Source organism: Sebastes fasciatus, chromosome 15 (genome assembly GCF_043250625.1).
Source record: "Sebastes fasciatus isolate fSebFas1 chromosome 15, fSebFas1.pri, whole genome shotgun sequence".
NCBI classification, from domain to species: Eukaryota; Metazoa; Chordata; class Actinopteri; order Perciformes; family Sebastidae; genus Sebastes; species Sebastes fasciatus.
This window is the reverse complement of record NC_133809.1, coordinates 28,897,905-28,921,766: the sequence shown is the minus strand read 5'-3', so window position 1 is coordinate 28,921,766 and position 23,862 is coordinate 28,897,905. Positions and strand designations below refer to the sequence as shown.

Sequence of the window (23,862 nt, the reverse complement as noted above, 5' to 3'; positions counted from 1 at the left end):
CGCAAGTGTACTCGGGTTACGAGAGGGGGGGGGGGGGGGGGGCACGGTACGAATCAGTCGTACCTAGCATGAAAACGCCTTTACCCCAAAGGAGTTAGGAGTCATTCATCGGTTTGGTTTTGCCCGCTCACCCACTCTTTCTTGTACGCTCTCAAGTTTGTTCTGTATTTTTTTTTTTTTAAGAAAACTATCCCTAGCTAAGACTGGGCATCAACGGGCGAACACTTGTTGTGTGTATTATGAAAGAGACGGCTTTTTCTTGGAAGCACAAGAAAAACAAAGTTTTATCTGGTGAAGCCCGTCTTGCAAAACAGGAACATGACCGACGTCGGGGGGGAAAACTAGGATCAACATCGGCCGGGTCTTCGATTCATGGAGGGACCTTCGTTTGGTTTTGGAAATCAAAACAGACCCCGAGCTGGCAAAATTCCTGCTGGACAGGTAAGCTAACGTTACTGCCAAGCATGTGAAATATAGAGTGATATTGTGCTTTTAGCTGCCAGTCGCCTCACTGTTTTGACCGATGCTCGTTCGCGTCTACTTAGTGCAACAGGACGCTGACTGTCGTTGACTCAACGGCCACAGGTGTCACTGTTAAATAGCAATTTCTGATTCTTACATGGAGCCCCTTTAACTCCTTTTCCAGTGTGCCTACTGGTACCACAGTGAAGGTTACACACAGCAAATGGGCCATGGCTTCAGATGAATGATCTTAGTGGGCGTTGAGCCAAAGAAACACTACACAGATCATTAGGGAGAAGCAGTGGAGTGTCAGAGATGGTCCAGGGGATTGGACAACAAGGACATACACACTTACTGACACCCAAACAACACACACACACACACACACACACACACACACACACACACACACACACACACACACACACACACACACACAGTTACTTGAGTCATAAATAAATAGATTACCTGGCAGAGCAAAGATGAGTTTCCGTGCTCCATCAATGTCACATGTGGCAAAGGTAGTAGGAAGACTGAGGGACAGAAACACACAGGTCAGTATCCTTCCTCTAGCTGTCACAATAGTATCAGAGGCTGTGGTAGCAGCAATAATAGTAGCAGCAGTAGTAGTAGTACTACAATCAGCAGTAATGATTTTATCAACACCAGTTGTAGTAGAGGCAGCAGTAACAGTAGTAAAATAAAAGTAGTAGTCAAAATAAGCAGTAGTAGTTACAATAGTAGAGGTGGTAGCACAAGCAGTACTAGCAGCAACACTAGTAGCAGAAGAAGCAGTAGTAGCAGCCCTAATACTAGTAGAAGAAGTAGAAGGAATAGTGACCATAGTAGTATCAGATTATTAGTAGTTAAAGCAGTAAAAGCTAATGTTTTTTTTTCTGGTGATCCATTTTCTAAGTCTGATCTAAATGATTTTCTCTCCTGTGTTTATGATAAAGAACAGTAAAAAAAATGTTTTGGCAGGATAATCTTTCTAAGTTTCTTTATTTTCTTTTCCTGTGAAAACAGGTGAAAAAAATATATTTTTTATTATATTATTATTGATCTATTTAAGAAGAAAAGAAAGACATGACAGTCGTGTTACATAACTTCCTAACAGACCATTTCACAGTTGTAAACGTATACATTCCAGATGTGTCCCAGCTTATTTCCTGTCACAGTGTATGTGAAAGACACGAACTGACAGGACGTAAACATGGACACAAGCTGTTGCCTAGCAACGCAATGTCGTTGAAACGCGGTCTATACGTACCTTGTCTTTAGAGTGCATGGAGAAATTAAAACTCACGTGGAAGAAAACCTGAATGCTAAGCCCTACTTAGAAGATAGATGGGGTAGTGGTGTACTCTGGTGGTTGAAAAAAGTATTACAACAACAACAACGAACAAACAACAAAAATCTGCCTAAAAAAAGTATTCTTCCACCTGTTTTTACTAAGAGGCAAACAAAAAGAAAAATAACTTAAGGAAAATCAGCCTGATTTTTTCCCCCCGCTTGTTTCACAAAAAGAAAAAAAAGGAACTTAAAAAACATATTTTCCACCTGTTCTTAAGTCATAAACACAGGAGAGAAAATAGTTTTGATCAGACTTGGAAAATGGATCACCAGAAAAAAAAGTAACAGCAACAGCAGTACTAGTAGTGGAAGTACTAAAAGCAGTAGCAGCAGTAGAAACCATATTAGCAGTAGTAGAAGTAGCAGCAGCACCAGCAGCAGTATGAATAACATGAACAGCGAATGAGTTCATGTTATTTCTCACAAGGGGTCAATAAGAAAATGAGTTTACATATAAAATCATCTTTCCCCCCATTTTAATTACCCACAGCCAACCCTCCCCCGTCTCACCCTGGCTTCATAAAGACTCGTCCAAAGTGGATCTGAGCATGAAGGTCAATATCCAGCACCTGTTTTAGGTAGTCCTGGTAAGACACACAAACACAGACAGACACTGTCAAACTGAAGCGGAATCATCTGTGAGACAGTACTGCTTTCATATGCTGTTATAGAGCAGAGGATAAACAGCAGGCAGACGCATATATTGTGAAAAAGGTCGATGAGAATTGCAGATCAGAATATCAGTGAATTATTTAGTGAGTTAGAGGAGATGGGTCATGGGTGAGAGGTTACCTTCTCTCCCATGGACACACCCCCTGAGGTGATGATGACATCGGCACGACTGATTCCCTCGTGGAGAGCTGACAGCAGGTCATCAGGGCTGCAAACACAAGCATGAGACATTCAACTCAGTTTACTACTTAAAGGGATTGTATGTATGTTTTTACTCGTATAAACGTGTTTTAATTGTTTTTTTTATTGCCAATGTGTGAACAGGTTGGAACTTAACCTAAAAAATGACACCTTCTGGGTTTCCTCTATCAGCCTGTAGACCGCTTTTAATGTGAAGAATCCGGGCCGTTTTTTCCGGGGAAAATCCAACGGATGTGACATCATGCATGCTTGTAAGTGCCTTTATTTTCAGCTCCGCTACAGAGCTAACAGTGTGCAACCATAGCTAACGTTCGGTTAGAAACTGAGTCCGCTAATGCCTTCGATTCATGGAGGGACCTTTGTGTTTCAGTTGTTTTAGGCTAGACTTGAGGCTGCCTTTAAATGTACTGACTGGAAACTGGAATGAAATAAGAATAAATTGAAAATGTATCACTATAACTAAAAGATGATGAATGAAAATCATACACACAATACAGCCCAAACTCTACAGGCAGAGAGCAATTTTGCACGCTACAACTTGTGTTTTTAAAATTGTATACTTTCACATACAGTATATTTCCTGAATTGATTAGGTTTTTTTTGTCAAAAGGACTGACGGCAAAACTCTCAATCAAATGCAGTCTGTGCAACGTTTGTGCCTCCAAACAAAATGTCAGCAGGGCAGGTTTTTTTTGTATAAACCTAAAATGCTCCTACTTGTCTCCAACGATGCCCAGGTTGATGGTGGGATATCCATGTTCCTGGATGGTGGACAGCAGAGTGGAGCGGTTGGAGTCTCTGATTTTCCCCGGGTGGAGGTCGTCCTCTGGATTCAACAGCTACACAAACACAGAGGAATTCAACTGGATTCAGTAGCAAACCCAAAACGCAGAGAAGTCTGTGTCTATTTTCATCTGTTCACGTGCATGTACCTCGTTTCCAGTGGACATGATGGCCACCACAGGGAACTTGTGCACGCTAACTTCAGTCACCCCCACTGTAGCCAGCAGGCCGATCTCTGACGGGCCCATGTGTGTTCCTTTAGCCAACACACACTCCCCTCGCCTGATGTCATGACCTATTGGCCTGTACAGACACACAAACATGTTACTTAATTAGCCAGTGGCTTTGTAATGCAGCTTTGATAGTTACAGAGAGGCAAAGTCCCACAATATACGTCACCCACACTAGCTAGGTAGCTAACTTAGCTATGTTCCACGCGATAATGATGTTTTATCCAGCGACTCCTGTATTCTCATTGGGCTTTCATTTTTCCACACCAAAACAAAAGAGCTGAAACGCCCAATTAAACAATTTGTCTTCTTGACTTGGCATAAAAATGTGTTTTAAAATAGAACCCGTTCCATCCATTTTCTCCAGGCCCGTTGCCACATTCGTTGTGTGTAGGGTGTGCGTGTGTGGAGGTGCGGCGCTGTCCGTAGTACTGAAACTTGTCGTTCATAAATTCCAAATATATTTAGTAAGTAGGGCTCTCAATTCATTAAAATATTTAATCGTGATTAATCGCATTTTTTTGTCTGTTCAAAATGTACCTTAAAAGGGAGATTTGTCAAGTATTTAATATTCTTATCAACATGGGAGTGGGCAAATATGCTGCTTTATGCAAATGTATGTAAAAATGTATTATTATAAATCAATTAACAACAAATAACACTGACAAATATTGTCCAGAAACCCTCACAGGTACTGCATTTAACATAAAAAAATATGCTCAAATCATAACATGGCAAACTGCAGCCCAACAGGCAACAAACTGCATGTGATTATCATAAAGTGGGCATGTCTGTAAAGGGGAGACTTGTGGGTACCCATAGAACCCATTTACATTCACATTTCTGGAGGACAGAGGTCAAGGGACCCCTTTGAAAATGGATATGACAGTTTTTATTTGCCAAAATGTTGTGTATCTGTGTAGCGTTATTTAACCTCCTTCGCGACAAACTAGTATGACTTGGTTGGTACCAATGGATTCATCAGGTTTTCTAGTTTCATATGAAACCAGTATCTTCACTCTGAGCCCAATATAACCTCAAATTGCAAGTTGCGTTGATGCGTGAAAGAAATTAGTGGCAGTTAAAACATATTTGCGTTAACTTTGACAGCCCTAATAATTAGCGCTCTGATAGTGCTATGTTCTTATGCGAGTGTTCTGACTAATAAATAAAGAGCTGCTCCAATAGTCCCGCAAATTTGGATACTGAGTCCACATGGTGATGCATCCAATGCACACTAAGGAGTACAGGAGTTTAACAGCATTATTAATAGGCTGATATTTATACCAAAATAGGCTATATAGCCTATCAGGATTATTGGGAGAAGCCAAGCAATTCTATGTCAAATCAGACATTCAGCACCCCCATATAGCCCAAATGGAATGACCCTATGTTTCATAACCACATTTTCCCGCCACTGTCGAATCAGTGCTCCTCAGATCGAATAGTCAAGTATTCGGGGTCACCACTAATAGTAATTAGCCTCCACTTAGTTCCTTTAGCATATTGTGTTTTTGTTTTTACCTGATGTCTTGTCCGGGCCGGGCCTGCACCATTATCCTCACCTCCAGCTCCTCTGTGCCCTGAAATAAGACAGACTGTCAATATCATCATATCTGCTGACACAAAACACAAACTGTAAAAACTAGACAGTGTTCAAGGTAACATTCTTACATCCTCAGACTCCCTCAGAAGCTCCGTGTCTTCTACCTGGACCACAGCGTCGGCTCCGCAAGGAATCGGAGCCCCGGTCGTTACCCTCATCACCTGACCTGGCATCACTGTATGGGTGGGCTGTACACACACGCATTAAATCACTGTTTATGATCACATTTTGAATGTCTCTACCACAGACATAAAGTCAACTGTAAAACACACCATGTTAATAATACTGTTTGATTTGTGGTGCTGTGTGTTCACTCCGTGCCGCTCTGCAGCAGCAACCAGACAACAACAGAATTTCCTGATTTCCATTTGTTGAGTCATTGTTATCATGCTTCACTGTGATTGGCTCAGCTGTTTCAGAGCTATGGGACCAGTGATGTGACTGGCTGAGAGTGTATTTATTAATCACATCACACACCCACTTGGACACACAGTCTGTGCGTCTAAGACCTTCCACTTGATGATGGTCACCATTAAAATAGCCCCCACAGTATTACTAGTAGCAGCATTAGTATTAGTAATAGTAATGCTGCTGTACTTCTAGTGACGTTAGCGTGTTTCTTTAGCAGTGATACTCACCGTGCTTCATGTAGATGGTGGGATTTGTATTAGTGGAAGTGCTAGTAGTTGTGTTGTTAGCAGTGCTAGTACCTGTACTGTTAAAAGTAATACTAATGGTACTAGGTTGTGTAACATTACCATGGTGTTAGTGTATTAGCTGACCTGCTGTCCAGCCTGTGATTCTCCCATGATGAAGCGATCTCCCGGGCCGTCAGCAGCTACAAGTTAATGATAATCATGTTGATTAAGTTAATTATGGCAATACAAGATCAGATACTTTGTTATTGCCACGCAACAGTGTTGGTGGTATTTTTAAATGCAGATGTCAGCTAAGTCAAATTTAATGGCATCGTGGCATTCATAGATCCTGCTTTACATCTGTGTCCCCGACGTATTGTTTACCTGACGTTGTATATATAGTATTATAGATAGTATTAGTGGTCTCACCTCGTACAGCGTAGCCATCTTTAACGGAAGCAGGGAATGGAGGAAGGTTGTCTTTGGCATAGATGTCCTGAGCGAGCACTCGACCCAAACCGTCTAAAGAAATGAGCCAAGCCAGGTCTATTTAATGCAAACCACATTTTAACAAACAAACACTGCAAATATTATCAATCAGGGTCTGAAATTAACTTTTTTCACAAGTATTTTTTTTGTCTGCCTCTCAGAAATTTTATTTGCCACTTTTGAAATCTCTGCACTAAATGAAGGAATAACATTTTAGATCCGACCTCATTCAATGTTCAATATATTTTACACAAAAAACATTATATGCACGGTAAATCACAGTGTTCGATTAACACCGTAGCTTACAGGGGGAGCCCTATTGTTCGGGGGTGGGAGGGTACTGTACACAGTACTGTACTTTGTGATTGCCATCTATAGTGGATATTTGCGTAAAATTCAAAATGATTAGGAAATAAATTATTGTATTTTTTTATTTAATCATTTGCTTTGATTAACAAATTCTTGGCATCAGTAGTTTTGATTTTATATTATGAGCTGTTTAGATCCAGTGTTATGAAGTTAAACAGGTCATAATTCCCTCTAATATCTATTTTATATTACTGTGAAAACATCTTTCTCACCAAAAACTGCATTTTCCAAGATTACATTTGAACACATCATGATAACGTCGTAATTTACCTTCGCCCAATACTAATTTTTACTGAACAGAGCTCGAACGCAATATAATGGAAACTCAGTTAACGTCAGTAGCTTCATTATTTAACCAAGCAGGACTGTGCTGCCCACCGGCTGCTAACAGCTAACGTTACTAACTCTCCTCCTGCTGATCTCTACACTGATTTGTTGTTCACAGTGTTGCTTTATCAGGGGAAAAACAGGGTGCGCCCCCTCAGGTTTAGTAGTAGTAGTAGTAGCGCCATGCTTTTTGGCACTTTTTTTTCTCTCCGCCATGGTTCCGGTCTCAACCAAACTGAAACATGATACAGCGTGCGTATGCCATTACGCCATTGTGCGTGCATAACTGTCAAAAAGCATCAATACAGAGGAATCGATTGTCACGGAGGCATGAGATGCCGAGGAATCAGACAACTAGGAACCGGTTCTCAACAGGAACCGATTCGCTATTCCCATCTCTAGCGTTTTCCCTGCCTGCCAAAGTGGCGGATGGCTTGATGATTTCACCCGCCACTGCCAACAATTTACCAACTTTTGGCAGGTGGCGGGTGCTAATTTCAGACCCTGTTATCAATAACACACATTGATAATCGTAGGCGGCGCTGTTAAAAGGCTAGGGGAAGCTTAGCTTTCTCAAAAATCACTGAAAGAAAATAAAAAAATAACTAACTAATGATTTTTTTTAGCAGTATGCCTGGCTGTCTGAGGTTACAGCCCCGAATGTTTTATGAATAGCCCTGGACTTTTCAGACAGAGTAGCAACACAGCGTCTCTCCATCTCCTCTCTCGCTGTGCATAGACAAGTCAAACAGAACAGAACCGCGCACATAACTACAGTACACACACGCACGCACGCACGCACGGAAGACTCACCTCTGTAGTTAATGACTTCAATTCCCAGAATAGGTGTCATCTCTAGAACAGTGATGAAGGCTTTGTCCATTGACGTCAATGGGAACGGAGACATGCGATGACGACGTGCCACTTTACTGATGTCCACTGCACTGTGGCCTACACGCACACGCACACGCACACACACACACACACAAACACACACAAACACACGCACACACACAATTAAAGAGAATGAGTGTGAGAAAGTGGTGAATATGTTACTATAAACAATATCAGAATGTTTAAAAATGTTCCACGGTGATGGAAGTTACTGTTGCAAGGCTGGCATGTTAATGACACGCACACACACACACACAGACACTGAACTTACTGGCTCTCAGAATGTTCTCATTACTGCCACATCGTGACTGAACCTGCAGAGAGACAGACAGATATTCTATATTTGGTCATTGTTTGATGCAAACATATGGAAGGGATGATTTAAATACCTCTCCTTCATAACAGGACAGTCTGGCAAAGGCTTCCGCGTTGATTCATCTATTAATAATGTCTAATACACAGGACATGGAAACATAAGGAACATGAATTCTAGCTGTGTCGTTCAAAACCAGCAGCACACCAGCAGCTGTGTGTCTGATTCCGTGATTGCACAGAACGACGCAGGATTATTAGAAACTATGACGGGAACCAGTCTAGGGTTTGATTGATACATCAGTTCAATTCTATTTCTTAAATCGCATGTCAGATATCTGCTGGTGTGTTGTCCATATCTGCTATGGAAGTTCCTCTCCTAACACAGCTTTATCAAAACAGTTTGTAAAACCTGTGATGACATTTTACTTTCTCCATGTATCATACTTTTTCATTGTTTTTATATTAATTTTAACACTTGTTCTTCTAAAGTTGTCTCTTTGTCTTGATTTGAATGTTAAAAACTGTGCTCGCCATTGAATACAAATTCAATACCGTAAATGTTTAAATAGAGCCAGTATAGAGAGCTGCAGGAGTGAGTCCTAAAACCCAGAAATGAGTTAGCATTTTAGCACTTCTGGTTCCCTCGTCTGGAAGTCAATGGATTTTTAGTTAGATGTCTGAAATGAGATCTGTGGTTAACACAAGCTGAAGAGATTTTAAGGTTTTGTTCTACGATATAAAATACGTCAGCAAATATTCCACTCGTGAATTTTGGAGCCTTTATGTGTCTTAAAAAGGCGGACTAAGACTACTAAACGTCATCACGCTGACTCGTCCTCCTTTACAGTCTCGTTGTGTATACTCGCGCTCATGTGACCGTGGTGTAGTTTGTTTATAGGCTTCTGGGGATTTCGTTCGCGCTTCATAAAATCAAAAAAGTGGTGTTCATTTGCGGAGATTTTCTTGCTGAACAAAACGTACAGTAAATATCATTACCGTGTGTTTGCCACAGAGTTTATTTTTTGCAATAATCCAAAACCCAATGGAACAATCTTGTTGGCTTTTTGTTGAGGGAACCAGGGTGATGCTAACTTCTGGGTTGGCCAACAAAAATATGTCATTCCTGCAGCACTCTATACATATAATAGCCACAAATAAAGACCGGTCAACAATAAAGGACAATTAAAAAAACATTGTGTGGTGGAAATTCCTGTATTCTTATGACTAACATTGTAAATTTAGCATCAAGTACATTTGTCCAGCACTAATGCCGGCAGTCATGTCCTACTCACCACTCTGCTGCTCTCATTTTCTCTTTTAACAGAAATACTGTTTTCATTCACTCACGTTATCTTCGATGAGTCAACACCTCCTGCACGTGCTTCAAATTAAAGTAGTAAATAGTCCACACACTGAACTTTGCAAGCCCCAAAAAATGTCATGTAATGATGCAACATTTCAACCATCAAGGTCTGCGTCAGAGGTTTGCCTGAAGAAGATCTTGTTGGTCAAAATGTTGCATCATTACATTTTTAGGAGTTATTATTATTCAGATATTTCTAGGGCTGTCAATCGATTAAAATATTTAATTGTGATTAATCACACGTTTTATCTGTTCAAAATGTACCTTAAAAGGGAGATTTGTCAAGTATTTAATACTCTTATCAACATGGGAGTGGGCAAATATGCTGCTTTATGTAAACGTATGTATATATTTATTATTGGAAATCAATTAACACAAAATAATGACAGATATTGTCCAGAAACCCTCACAGGTACTGCATTTAGCATAAAACAATATGCTCAAATCTTAACATGACAAACTGCAGCCCAACAGGCAACAACAGCTGTCAGTGTGTCAGTGTGCTGACTTGACTATGACTTGCCCCCAAACTGCATGTGATTATCATAAAGTGGGCATGTCTGTAAAGGGGAGACTCGTGGGTAACCATAGAACCCATTTTCATTCACATATCTGGAGGTCAGAGGTCAAGGGACCCCTTTGAAACGGTGATGACAGTTTTTCCTTGCCAAAATTTAGCGTACGTTTGGATTTAACCTCCTTAGTGACAGGCTAGTATGACCTGGTTGGCACCAATGGATTTATTAGGCTTTACTAGTTTCATATGATGACAGTCTCTTCACTCACAGCCACAACCTAAAAATCGCAAGCTGCAATTTGTGGTGTTAAAACAAATGTGCGTTAACGAGTAATTATTGCGTTAACATTGACAGCCCTAATTATTTCAAATACAGGAAACTAATTGAGAGCAGCAGAGTGGTGAGGGAGACATGAATCTGTTGTTGTATCGATGGAATTAGTGCTGTGGAAAGTTTGCATTAACAGCTAAAGCGGTAGCAGACGGGCCCTCCAAATAGGGAGGGTTGTTACTAAAATATGATAACATATCTAGTACTTTCACAAAACAACAGGAATAAAACTTGTTATATCAATAAATGCCTGGATCTCTTTGCATTTGATGTAAATAAAGGCCACTATTATTTGAGAATTTAGAGTCATTTAAACCAAAAGAGAAAAAAAGACAACTCTAACAAAATTTGAATTTTTCTCCCCAAAAATTATATTTCCAATACCTTGATATTAATTGGGGAAAAAATTTACGTGAACGTATCTCAACTGAAGATATTTATATTTCAGTTTTGCCAAACCTCACAGTCTCATTCACTCCCATTCAACTCCAAACAACACAAAGGTCCCGAGACTTTGAACCTGAGGGTAGTCCATCACTGTGAGCGAGAGGCCGACAGTCACGTCCGACTACCAACTTTTGCATTTGGTCTCATATTAATGAACCCAATTGAAAGCCAAATTGAGACAGGATTGTGAGTCACATTTAACATGCCCATCCATAGCACTTAGTGGTTACATTGGGACCAAACAACTCTGAAAACAATCCGAATGGAAGCTTGCTTTTTAAGTTAGGAATTCAAATTGGCAACCTCTTTTCTTCACTGGGAGTTTGTCATAATAAGTGATTTAAAAACATGAGAAAATTACTTACAGTGACCAAAAAAGTTGAAGAATCCAGGAAATAAGCAAACTCTAATAATCAGTAATGATACATATATACTTAGCATGCTCTATGATTCTTGCAAACTTTCAATTTCATGCAAAGTGCCACATTTTTAAATATATATATTTTTATGGTTAACAAATGTAACTTTTCAGAGATTCTTACTTCTTAGTTATCGTGCGTGTGTGTGTGTGTGTGTGTGTGTGTGTGTGTGTGTGTGTGTGTGTGAAAGTTTGTGTGTACCTTGGGTGTCGGGCATGAGGCGGTGGAAAGGCGGGAGGTCGCCTGTGTCGCCCGCGGTGACTCAGAAGGGGTGGAGCTTAAAGAGGCTGAATCTCGAGGAAGCACCTGAACGCCTCGAGAAATGATAGAGTCCGGGATCTACACACACACACACACACACACACACACACACACACACACACACACACACACACACACACACACACACACACACACACACACACACACACACACGCACACACGCACACGCACACGCACACTTAATGCTAAGTCAAAGAATTGCCTTCAGTTGTTTTAATGTCAACTAAAGCTGTGTCTGCATGACTCTTGGATTTATGGAATGCAAACTACTCAAACTAATGTGGTGAAGCAACAAACCCTTATTACTTTATCATATTCTGTCACTAAGACAGATAGGGGAGTGCTAGATTTTTACTTTTCATTCACGTTATATTTTTTCCTTGCGTCACATTCAACTTTCTCCACAAGTTACGAGAACATAAGACACCAAAACCATCCATGTGTCCTTACAAGATCCCCGGCCCGATGCTAACACATAGAAGCATAGTAACAGCGACGGCACTGAGACCACATCTGATTGAATTATAACGAAATTATGGGTACACTTTCTTCTATAAGGGAAAGTCTAAAACTATGTATGACTCTGAATAACAGATAACAATAAAATACAAAGTGTGTATACTGTTTGCCCTCATAGTATTAATCAAATGTGATTTAAGTGCAGTCCAAGACAATGGGATATTAACTATTAGAGTTCAACTTATATATATCAGTTAGCTATTAAAGCTTCAGTAGGCAACACGTTTTTGGCATAATTGGGCAAAAATTCCACAATAACCTTTCAGCATATTGTGATTCAAGTGTTGTAATGTACCGTTTAGCTGTAAAATTAGAAAGTTTGCTCCGGCTGGGGGGCGGTGCTTGGTATTTCCTAAACTGATCTAAAATATATATATATATTTTTTAATTTTTTAAATTTTTTTTCTTAAAAGCCTAACCAGGGACCAGGTCTGAAAATTAGCTATGGCTAGAAGTCCTATATACATTGCATTGGTTGCACTTTAATTAAGTGTAACAATGCCTACGTGTATTGTCATTGTCAAATACGTAAATAAGTAAATAAATAAATAAATAAATAAGGCGGACGGGTCACAAACTTTCTCATTTTACAGCTAACCAGTACACTACAAGATGTTTCTGAAAACATTTGAGGAGAGAAATAGGCATTACAGTAACAGAATATTGATTCATATTTGATCAGCGCTGCCTAGTTTGACCGTTTAGTCGGAGTTGGCGAGTGATTGACAGCTGCTCAGAGACAGCAGGCTCCAGATCAGCTCTGATTGGTTGTTTTCCTCTGGTCTGGGAGATCTTGCAGATGCCGTTAGGGACACCGGAGGACACCGGAGGACACCGGAGGACACCGGAGGACACCGGGGCACATGATTCTTTTCAGATTGCCTGTCTCGTGCACTACTGTCAGGATATAGTGACCGTTTTATAAAAATAACTTATTTTTTTATCATATTTGCTCCAATTCTACCTACTGCAGCTTTAAATGTTCACTGTGGCGGACTGGAAGGTACAAAAGCCTTCCAAAAATATATGGTATGCTTTGGCAAATTGTCAGTTCTAATATAATGTTGACGTGGGTTGTAATCAATTGAGAAAATCATGCAAAACCACCTTTGAGAAGGAAATATTAACAGTTAATGTGAATTCTAGCTGATTTCTTAGCAGGATTATTTGTTAAGGAAATACGTCAGATTTGGCCAACAGGGAGGAAATGGAACTCAATCTGATCATGTATGCTAAAGTGTAGCATATTTAAGTCAACGATGTACCAGGGACATAAGGATGCTTTTTATTGTCTATGTTCCCATCACTGAATTGCCATGGTGACCACACAAATTGACACAATATTTGTCCAATTATAAAAGTTTTTTTTCCTAGGTTCCTTTGTTGTAAAGTAAATAGCCATCACACCTACAAACTGCTGCTTTCAACCACCAACATCACCCCTAGATTTTACTACAGTTACGGGCCCCGTTTTACACACATGGTTAAACTCATCCAGGATAAAATGATCATATGTATTCTTATCCAGCTACCTGGATTCCTCAACAGCAGATGGGAGATTCATTTGTTTTTCTTGGATGACAGTTCACTCTTTGAAACTAGAAGTGCACTCAGAGAGCGCAGACCTCCACCTAGGCAGGTTTCATGTATGTCATGTATTATCACCTTATCAAGTAGTTGTGACTAATGTGTTGGCAAGCAGTTGCCTATTTACACATCCAGCAGACATGTTTGTGTCCACCTAAAGAATCTAACTAAGATTCCACTCTCCTTGTCGCTCTTTTATGGTCTCCATCAACATAACTAAAAAAAAATGGAATTCAGAGATTCAAAGAAGTGTTATCCATGTATGAAGAACAGGGCCCGGCAGTGTGGATCTGAAAGACACGATGAAGTGACCAATGACAGGAGAGGAGGGGGGTGTGTGTGTGTGAGAGTGTATCTCACCTGCTGGTCATGGGTACAGGAGCAGGTGAAATGAGTGGGCGGGGCGGGTGTGTTGCCGGGCAGGTAGGGACTCCCCTTAGCCATGACCACAGCATGGCTCGTCTGATGGACACACACACATGCATGCGGACACGCACAAACACACAGACAGACACATGTCCCCATAGACAGACAGGTGAATGAGATGAAATGGGAGTGCTTCAATCTGGTTCATGAATGAAGTCACAAAAAGTTGACATTTGCATGTAATAGCTGCTCCGTGGAGCACCTCTAAATATGAACCAACGTTTGGATCCTAATGATTCCTACCAGTTATGTTCTACATGGCTTGAAAATTCTAAATTAAAGTATTTGGAATTGGCTAATGAGAGTAGGCCATCTGTATCTCGATCCATTATCTGGATAATGACATCTGAACATGGATCTTTGCTTTTACACCTGCAACCTATTGCACCAGCTGAACGTAGGTCTGATCATAAGTTTGAGTGTAATGTTGACACTCGCTGCTAAGAAAGTTGACCATAATTAAAACACTGTAGCAGAGAGTAAAGTTGTATCCAGTGTAACATTTGGGAAATATTGAAGATTAAGGAACAAATTGTGACAGAACGTAACAGACTTATAATAGACTATTTTATTAACAAGACTAGGTGGAAACCTAGCATATCTGGACTGTGTATGGTCAATGTGCTAAATTGTGGTGAAATTGTTACAGGGATAGTCAGCAGTGTCTATAATGTGAATTCCTGGATATTAAATGTTGATCTTCACTTAGTTGTCACCCCAGTAATATTTGATCTGAAAGTGTACTGAAGTAGAATAACACATGACATGGTTAAAGGGATAGTTCAGGTGTTTTGAAGTGGGGTTGTATGAGGTACTTATCCATAGTCAGTGTATTACCTACAGCAGATGACGGTCGGCACGCCCCCAGTTTGGAGAAACAGACAGGAGTGCCAGCAGGGGAGCAAAGCAATGTACTGCTGTGGACGAGGGGCAGCGGATAAATGTATTTTAGGCACCTAAAAGAATCAATATCAGTTTAAGTATATGCTATATCTAGAATATTTTTACTGCTTTACCTTGCCGTGAGACAGCTATACAGACTATGTTTCTGACGGGCAAGTGAAGCGGTTATCTATGCTCTCGCCAAAGCAACCAGACTCCACTGAAAAAAACTGTAATTTTACCTAGCAGAACACGGGGGGTTGCTGGTGTACTGCTGCCTCGACCGGTTAGTTCGTTTGTGTTATTGTGTGACTATACATAGTTCGGATTCACCAAAGTCAAACAATGACACAAATAAACTAACCGATGGAGGCAGCGGTAGTCCAGCAACCCCCGTGTTCTGAGAGGTAAAATTACAGGTTTTCTCAATGGAGGTCTGGTGGCTTTGGAGAGAGCATAGATGGATACAAGGGCTTCAGTTCCCCGTTGGAAAGGGCTGTCTGACAGGTAAAGAGGCGAAAATATTCTAAATATAGCGTACACTTAAACTGATATTGATTCTTTTAGGTGCCTAAAATACATTTATCTGCTGCCCCCGTCCACAGCAGTACATTCCTTTGCTCCTTGCTGGTACTCCTTTCTGTTTCTCCAAACTGGGGGCGTGCCGACAGTCATCTACTGTAGGTAATACACCTACTCTGGATAAGAACCTCATCCAACCCCACTTGAGATAGAAAGAAGAGGCAGAGTTAGGTGACCTTTATTTCAACTTCTTCTTTTTCAGAATGTGGTCACGCTAAGGTTTGCATTTGCGATCACGATGCGAGCCAGACCAACCCCAGAAGTGGTCTGGCCGATCTGATTGTGTGTCGATCACAATGTGTTCTGTGTTATCCAGATAAGATATTCAGATACAGATTTTAATACCAGCTGTAAACTGGGTCTCAATGTCTCATGTTTGGGCTTAAAAGTAACATGCTGTTATTTAAGTGGGATTACTTTCCCAACCAATTTCCAAAGAAATGTTAGAAAAAAAATATACTCAAGTACTATTTCCTCAACCTGACCCAGCCTAGAAATATTTTTATGTGGAAAGTAAAAAAAAAAGACAGGAATGTTTCTGAAAAGTTTCTGAAATGCCCTGCTTCTTATCTATTTTACAACTAATATATATGGTTTTTTTGGGGGGAGTCCTGTAGCAGCCTGTAGTACAGTACCCTGCTGCTGCAATGACCCAGTTTCCCCACAGGGATCATTAAAGTTTCATCTAACAACTTTCCAGCTGCAGCAGCAGCAGCAGGACTGGTCGTGGCGTGCCGTGTCGACTGGTTACCTTGGCAGCAATAGCGGCTGCGGTGATGTGGGAGGAGCCATGCTGGTGGTGGTGGTGGTTGTGCACATGGCGACCTCTCCTCCGGTCCTCCTCCTCCTCCTCCTCCTCCTCCTCCTCCTCCTCTTCCTCGCACTGGGTGCCGCGCTCCATGGTGTGCATGTTGATGTGCGTGTCGATGTGCGTGTTGGCCATCAGAGGGGACGGGGAGGGCAGCTGCTCCAGGGCGGCATGAGTGGATTTAACCCTGACTGTGGCTTCACGCAGCAGGTCGATGGCGTGGGGCAGAGCGGGCAGGATGAACTGAAAACACTCCTGGAGAAGACAATACAACGCACAAGTTAAGAACTCTAGAGAACTTTCAACCATTGGATTGATTGTAATAGCTCCATACTTTCTTACTTATAATGTAACTGTGTTTATTAATAGATTGATAACATTTGATGCTGAGCAGGTAGCGTACAGCTGCCTTAAAAATATAAATTAAATTAAATTCAAACTAGGGTTGTCAAAGTTAACGCGATAATAACACATTAATCCAAATTTATTTTAACGCATTAACGCAATTTGCGAGTTTAAGGTTGTAGCGGGCTCAGTTTTAAAGCTAGAGTGAAGATACTGGTATCATATGAAACAAAAAAAAACTAAGCTGTTGTTGCCTGTTGGGCTGCAGTTTTCCATGTTATGATTTAAGCATATTTTTTATGCTAAATGCAGTACCTGTGAGGGTTTCTGGATAATATTTGTCATTGTTTTGTGTTATTAATTGATTTACAATAATAAACATATACATAGATTTGCGTAAAGCAGCATATTTGTCCACTCCCATGTTGAAAAGAGTATTAAATACTTGATAAATCTGCCTTTAAGGTACATTTTGAACAGATAAAAAATGGGCGATTAATTTGTGTTTTATCACGATTAAATATTTCAATTGCACAACAGCCCTAATTTAAACAGTAAATGTTGCAACACAGTATAACTATGATGACACACAAAATCACTGACAAACCCACATGGTGGCTGAATTACTAGTAACTTTTGGTTCCCCTAAAATTGGGGTACTATGTACAGAATTAAAAGAGCAAAATTCAGAATCCATAGGTGGGACAAAGCATTAGTTTTGCAGGTCCCAAATAAGTCTCAAGTCAAATCCAAGTCCTAAACTTTGAGTTTCAAGTCCTTAACAAGTTATTTTGCATTCTTCACCCAATTAAATGCCATTTCAAATTACATTACATTTCACAGTTAATGTAATAGTAATACAAATAGAACAATAAACATCTTTTTAGTTATTTCAAGTTCAATCAAAACATATGACATTTGTGACTCAACAAAGTCATATGGAGTTATAGATTCTCATAATAACTAACAGGGAGATGTACATTACATGAGTAAGGATGTTTAGCTTTCTAACAGAGTTCAGAGGAAGCAAAGAATCCCACCTGAGAGCCCTTCTTGCTCCCTGGCAGGTTGATGATCAGAGTTTTACCACGGATACCACACACTGGCCTGGAGACAGTGCAGAAGAAAGCAGATTAGAGCAGGAGAGGATACCACACACACTTATCTGGTTAGAATAAAACAGATTAGCAGATTACTTCTGCACATCCTGGTGTAGACAGCATGTCTGAACTGACTGACAGTGAACACAGTAGTGTAAAATATCAAGTCTTAACCTGGACAGCATGCCAAGCGGTGTAACGTTGAGTGATCCCATCAGCATGGCGAGAGCCATACCCGGAGCCTCTCGCTCTATCACATCTCTGGTGGCCTACAACACAAACACCACGTCTCACTCAGTTAAGACATTTCAAGCACTTGTTTGTCCCAAAGAATTTTGGTTGGAATACAGGCTGTATTTGAAATCATACTACTGACAAACTCAGTATGCAGTATACAGTACATACTGCATTACTCAATAGTATGTAGTATGAAACGGTTAAAGCAATGTATTTTGCAGTATGCTAGACCAGGCTTTAGCCTTTAAACCAGCTTTTAAAGCAATGGTTAAAAAAAACAAAACTTGTATCACTATTGCAATATTAGCGAAAAATACAACTTATTGAGCTTTGATTTTTCTTTTTTTGTTTATGATCAACGTTTGTTTACTTTATAAGATATTGCACGGTTTAGCTCCACCACCCCTTAAACTATTTATTCACTCATGGTGAAGTTAAACAAACAAGATCATCAACGAGAGACTGTAAATATAAAACACTGATTGACAAAATTTACTTTAGCTAGTTTAAAACTAATGTTAAAAAGGGTCATGTTGTCTCAGCAGGTATCTCTCTGCCCCGTCAGAGGCCCCTCTTTCCTCGCCACTCTGCTGCTCTGTAGTCGCTCTGTGAGAGTCACTGGCCAGCTGGCGAGCGAGCTACGCCCGCGAGACAGATAAACACAGATTTGCGTTAATTTATAATGGACATTTGTGTTGTGATATTTAAACAAACTATCCGTCAACAAGGAAATAAAAGTCCCTCGTCTACAGACCGGTCTCTAGAGAGCTCCAGCCAGCTCATAGCGGTCTGTGAGAAGGCTGGCGCTAGCTAGCTGTCACAGCAGTTTGAGGAGCTTCTAAACTCCGAAAACGGTGGGGCAAATGTTCGATTCACCTCTAATATATATCGTAAAACTGTCAATATTCAATTGATTCAATTGATTTCTCGCCTCAAAAATGTTCAGAAGTGAATTTAGTGATGAAAAGTTTTTGGCTGCTGTTGTTGTTGTTATGACCGTAGCCTGTAGCGGTCCAGCGCATTGCATTGTGGGATACAGCAGGTGAGGTAGACTGGTCCGATGCATACTGGAGATTTTTTCCAAATCAGTACAACATCCGGGTATTTTTGGCATACTGTAGATTTAGCTTTTGTTGGTCATACTGCATACTACATGCTACATTTTGGCCAAATCAGTACATACTACTAGTATAGTATGAGGTTTCAAGTACAGCCATTGAATACATCCTTGAAGCAATTTATTCAGTTAATTTTTCAGACAAGGCTTGCTAGTTTAATCTCTCATTGTCCTGTTTTTAATGATAGTTCTAATTATTTATTTTGTATTATTTTAAAAACAGTCAATGGCTCTATGTGGTTGTACCTCAGGTGTCACATCTCGTGGTGCAAATCCAGTTCCTCCAGTAGTGAGAATGAGATTCAGCTGCTGTTCATCGCACCACTCCAAAAGAGTGTCCTGTACACATGAAAACACACACACACAGGTTACAACTACACCATGCAGCCTCTTTACCTGGTATACTATGGGCCCCAACAGGCAGCTGCAATGGATAAAAGACACTTTCCTGGGGTTAAGCTCCAGTGGTGACAAACATCTGCCCCCCTACCAGCTCTAAGGGTGCTTTCACATCAGGGACCCGGGCCCGGATCCGAGTACACTTGTCCCCAAAGTCCAGTTCGATTGATTAGTGTGAACGCTCCGTACCGTACTCGGGCACAGTTCGTCGATCCGTAATTAAAATAAAATCAACAGGAGGCATTGGGGTTGGGCGATATTTGTTATTTTATTTAGCTAGTTTAATGGTCTACCGCTGAAGAATGAGAGCCGCTCAGCTGCTCAGTGGGCAGAGAGAGGGAGAGAGACAGCGGAGGGACACAACGTGTAGAGCTGTATATCTTCTCATCAAACTCTGCGAAATAAGAGTTTATTTAGACCAAAGCAGAGTTGGTGATTGTTGGAAAGACTAACGCCGACGGCTTTGGTGAGTTTGTTTCTGTCGAGTTTGAATGAAGTATTTTACGATGCTCCGCCACGAATAACTGCTGATCTCAACATAAACAAATACACGTGGATGATGACGCAAGTGTACTCGGGTACGGAACAACTTTACTAATGTGAAAGCTGAATGGAGGGGGGGGGGGATCGTTCTCGGGCACGGTATGGATCAATTGTACCTAATATGAAAACACCCCTAAGGTGCTGCTCAGTACCTTATAAGAGAGAATTTCCCCACAGAGATCAACACAGGCTCATAATCTTTGTGCATTCAGTGGCTAGAAAAGCAGTGAAGTGAGGAAACATGCCTGGCTAACAGTTAGATGATAGACGGATGGTCACTGCAACTGCTAATAAGACTTGTGAAGCAAAGACTCATTTTCCACTGTTTACATTCAGTGTTCGGTTATCAAGTGCGTCTTCTTCTATGACAGATTGAAACATTTGTGAGTACCAGTGGGAAAGTGAGTGTAAAGTCCAGACTATTTTCACCGCATGTTGCCATGTGTCTCATAGACTGAGTGAGTGATGTGATTGCCGGTGGGCTCAAAGCGAAGACACGTACCTTGATTTCATCAATCTCATCTGGAACAATCTTGTAGGCTGCTATGACTCCTCCTAGCCTGCAGGAGGTGAGAAAGATACAGTAAGTGTAATGTCAGTCTACATGCATGTTTGTACTGTATATGTCAATGTGTGTGTGTACAGACCATGGACTATGTAGTCAATAGTAATGAAGGCACACAGAATGGCTCACAAATGTATTTTGAGATTTATATATTAACTCTCCACAATTTTTCAAAGCACACAAAAATAGTTGTACATACATGTAAAACACTTAGATTTGAGTGTATGATTTAAAGTGATCACCTAGCGTTACATCTGTGCAGTCTGCAAACATGAACAGGAGGATGGATATCGAACTAACTACATCCAGCTGCCCGGGTTAAATATGTTTGAGTTATGAATGCTTGCAACATTACTGATGTGGCATTGAACACTCGTGTTAGCTAACAAGTTAGCTATTCAATGCTAACAGACAAACTAGGATCATTAGCTAGCTAGCCATAATATGATTCGAGTTACGTTAGACGACATCAACTCTGCCAATGTGGAGTTATTATGAATACCACTGCTCTTGGCAAGACCCGCCCTGCATAGCATCCAGCGCTTGGATTGGCCAAGTGTCCATGCTTGCCAAGGCACCGGTAACCCGATTGGTCAGGTCCTGTGCCCTGACCAATGGGCTATCCTGACCCTAACCACTAAAGGTCAATGCCTAACCTCAACCAATTGTCTCTGCCTCAACCAGCTACGCAAGGCCGGTCTTGCCAAGAAAAGCAGTGGAATTCATAATTACACAACGACGTGTGCAGTCCAATCTCACAAGCTAGTTACCTATACACTTGGGCCCTGTTCAGACCTGGTATTAACATGCGTCCTCAGTGATCTCAAGCGGACAGCTCTAAGTACAGGTGTGAACACACTCAAGACGCATTGACGACGCATTGAGATCGGATCTTTCAGACCACATTCAGAGGTGGTCTGGGCCACATATGAGCACATTCTTTTAGCAGTGTGTAGTGAATGCGTCCTGGGCCACATTAAGGACCTCCTACTCAACTGATATCCTGCTGGGACTGCGGGATCACTGCGCTCCTCATGTGACTAGACAGGTAGACGCGATTGCTAGTCCGCCTCACGACATGGAAACAGCTTCTGTGCTCTACTGTATTGTGTCGGTACAACTATATTTTTATTAAAATATATCTTATCTATAGGCTACATATCTACAGACTATCAGACTAGGCACGCAAAGTGCATTATTATCATACTGTCGGAGATGTGTTTGTGTTTTTGTTCCGGTGTTTTGCACGGAGCCGATAGCAACTCTCTCTCTCTCATCCCGGCTCTCTGAAGCTCTGTACCTCGCTGTTGTCTGGCAAAGGCAGCGGTGTCGGCGGCACAGTGGTCTCCGGGGACCGCCGGTACAATAACCTTGTATTTTTATGTTAATAAAATGTACGGATTATACTCTAGTACCCTGTCCGATATTACTGCTGACATTACTGTAATATTATGCTGTATTCGCCGTGTGTTTACTACGTGTTTATTTGCATATAGAGCGGGGGAGTGAGGTCCGATCTCAAGTGGTGACTCAAGACGAAGTGGAGACGCATTCTAATGCCAGGTGTGAACAGACGCACTTAGAGCTGTCCACTTGTGACCTGTAAATACATATATTTGTGGATTTCTATTACATTTATATAATAAAAATATTTGTGGGTGCATCACAAATATCTTTGTGAGTCTTACTCTTTTTACAAGTGTATTATTATTATTATTATTATTATTATTATTATTATTTACATTTATATAGCCTACAACAATGGAGAGAGTCATTTATATATAAATCACAAAATGCTAGGGCCGTCAAAGTTAATGCCATAATAACACGTTGATGCAAATTTGTTTTAACAGCACTAATTTCTACGTATTAACGCAATCAATCTTTCGGAGGTTGTAGCGGGCTCAGTTTTAAGCTAGAGTGTAGATACTGGTATCATATGAAACTAGTAAAACCTAAAGAATCCATTGGTACCAACTGTGTCATACAAGCTTGTTGAGAAGGAGGCTAAATAACGCTCCAAACTTGCGCTAAATTTTGGCGAGAAAAAACTGTCATGGCCATTCTCAAACGGGGTCCAGTGACCTCTGACCTCCAGATATGTGAATGAAAATGGGTTCTATGGGTACCCACGAGTCTCCCCTTTACAGACATGCCCACGTTATGATAATCACATGCAGTTTGGGGCAAGCCTTAGTCAAGTCAGCACACTGACACACCATTTGAGCATATTGTTTAATGCTAAATGCAGTACCTGTGAGGGTTTCTGGACAATATTTGTCATTGTTTTGTGTTGTTAATTGATTTCTAATAATAAATATATACATACATTTTCATAAAGCAGCATATTTGAGTATTAAATACTCGACAAAATCTCCCTTTATGGTACATTTTGAACAGATCAAAAAATGTGTGATTAATTTGCGATTAATCACGATTAAATATTTTAATTGATTGATAGCCATACAGAATACAACTGTGAACCCTTCTTTGTGCATTCATTAATATTGAGGATGACTGTGTGTGTAGACTCACAGCGAGGGATCATGGACCAGGTCCTTCAGGTTGACTCCACTCCGGTCCTCAGCCAAGTTCTTGAAACAGCTGTCACTGACTGAAGAAGAGACAAGTTCAGGTTACAGAACAGAACCGCTGACCAGATGAATATGATGCAGATTTACTGCATGTTTAAAATAAAACTGACCACTGATACACTGACTGTTCGTCTACAAAAAGATTGGAACCTTGGGTGATTCTAATGAGACATTTCAATGGAAGTTCACATGTGTACACTTAATTAATGTTATTGCCCAGAATTTTAATTGAGGGTGTTTGCATCTCAGTGTCTAATTACCGTTTCACAGGCCTGAAATGCAATTCTGTCAGTTTTCCAAGGGAAACTGGAGAGTACCACATTCAAAAAGAAATGGCACTTGGACAATAATGTTACACATTAATATATGGAGCTATGATAGCATTCCTTTATAGTCCACGAACAGCAGATCTCTATTCATCCATGGTTTATATACCTGTTTATTTGATTATATTCATTAT

The 23,862-nt window shown here is 40.7% G+C and overlaps 1 protein-coding gene across 4 annotated transcripts in view; it reads right to left on the bottom strand.

Moving 5' to 3' along the window:
* The window catches only part of LOC141752025 (gephyrin-like), a 43,549-nt gene that overhangs the window by 13,009 nt on the left and 6,678 nt on the right, over window positions 1-23,862 (bottom strand). For 2 of the 4 annotated variants that reach the window (XM_074609766.1, XM_074609767.1), the window contains exons 2-20: window positions 23,344-23,422; window positions 20,746-20,803; window positions 19,548-19,640; window positions 18,122-18,216; window positions 17,888-17,954; window positions 16,446-16,757; window positions 14,165-14,266; window positions 11,618-11,755; window positions 8,296-8,338; window positions 7,944-8,081; window positions 6,375-6,467; window positions 6,090-6,145; window positions 5,376-5,495; window positions 5,226-5,284; window positions 3,621-3,774; window positions 3,406-3,527; window positions 2,608-2,695; window positions 2,326-2,399; window positions 931-995 (exon numbers count right to left, since the gene is read on the bottom strand). In XM_074609766.1, coding sequence (XP_074465867.1) covers window positions 931-995; window positions 2,326-2,399; window positions 2,608-2,695; window positions 3,406-3,527; window positions 3,621-3,774; window positions 5,226-5,284; window positions 5,376-5,495; window positions 6,090-6,145; window positions 6,375-6,467; window positions 7,944-8,081; window positions 8,296-8,338; window positions 11,618-11,755; window positions 14,165-14,266; window positions 16,446-16,757; window positions 17,888-17,954; window positions 18,122-18,216; window positions 19,548-19,640; window positions 20,746-20,803; window positions 23,344-23,422 — 1,956 coding nt within the window. The remainder of the gene's footprint in view (window positions 1-930; window positions 996-2,325; window positions 2,400-2,607; window positions 2,696-3,405; window positions 3,528-3,620; window positions 3,775-5,225; window positions 5,285-5,375; window positions 5,496-6,089; window positions 6,146-6,374; window positions 6,468-7,943; window positions 8,082-8,295; window positions 8,339-11,617; window positions 11,756-14,164; window positions 14,267-16,445; window positions 16,758-17,887; window positions 17,955-18,121; window positions 18,217-19,547; window positions 19,641-20,745; window positions 20,804-23,343; window positions 23,423-23,862) is intronic. The other 2 variants (XM_074609768.1, XM_074609769.1) reach the window with 1 other exon arrangement.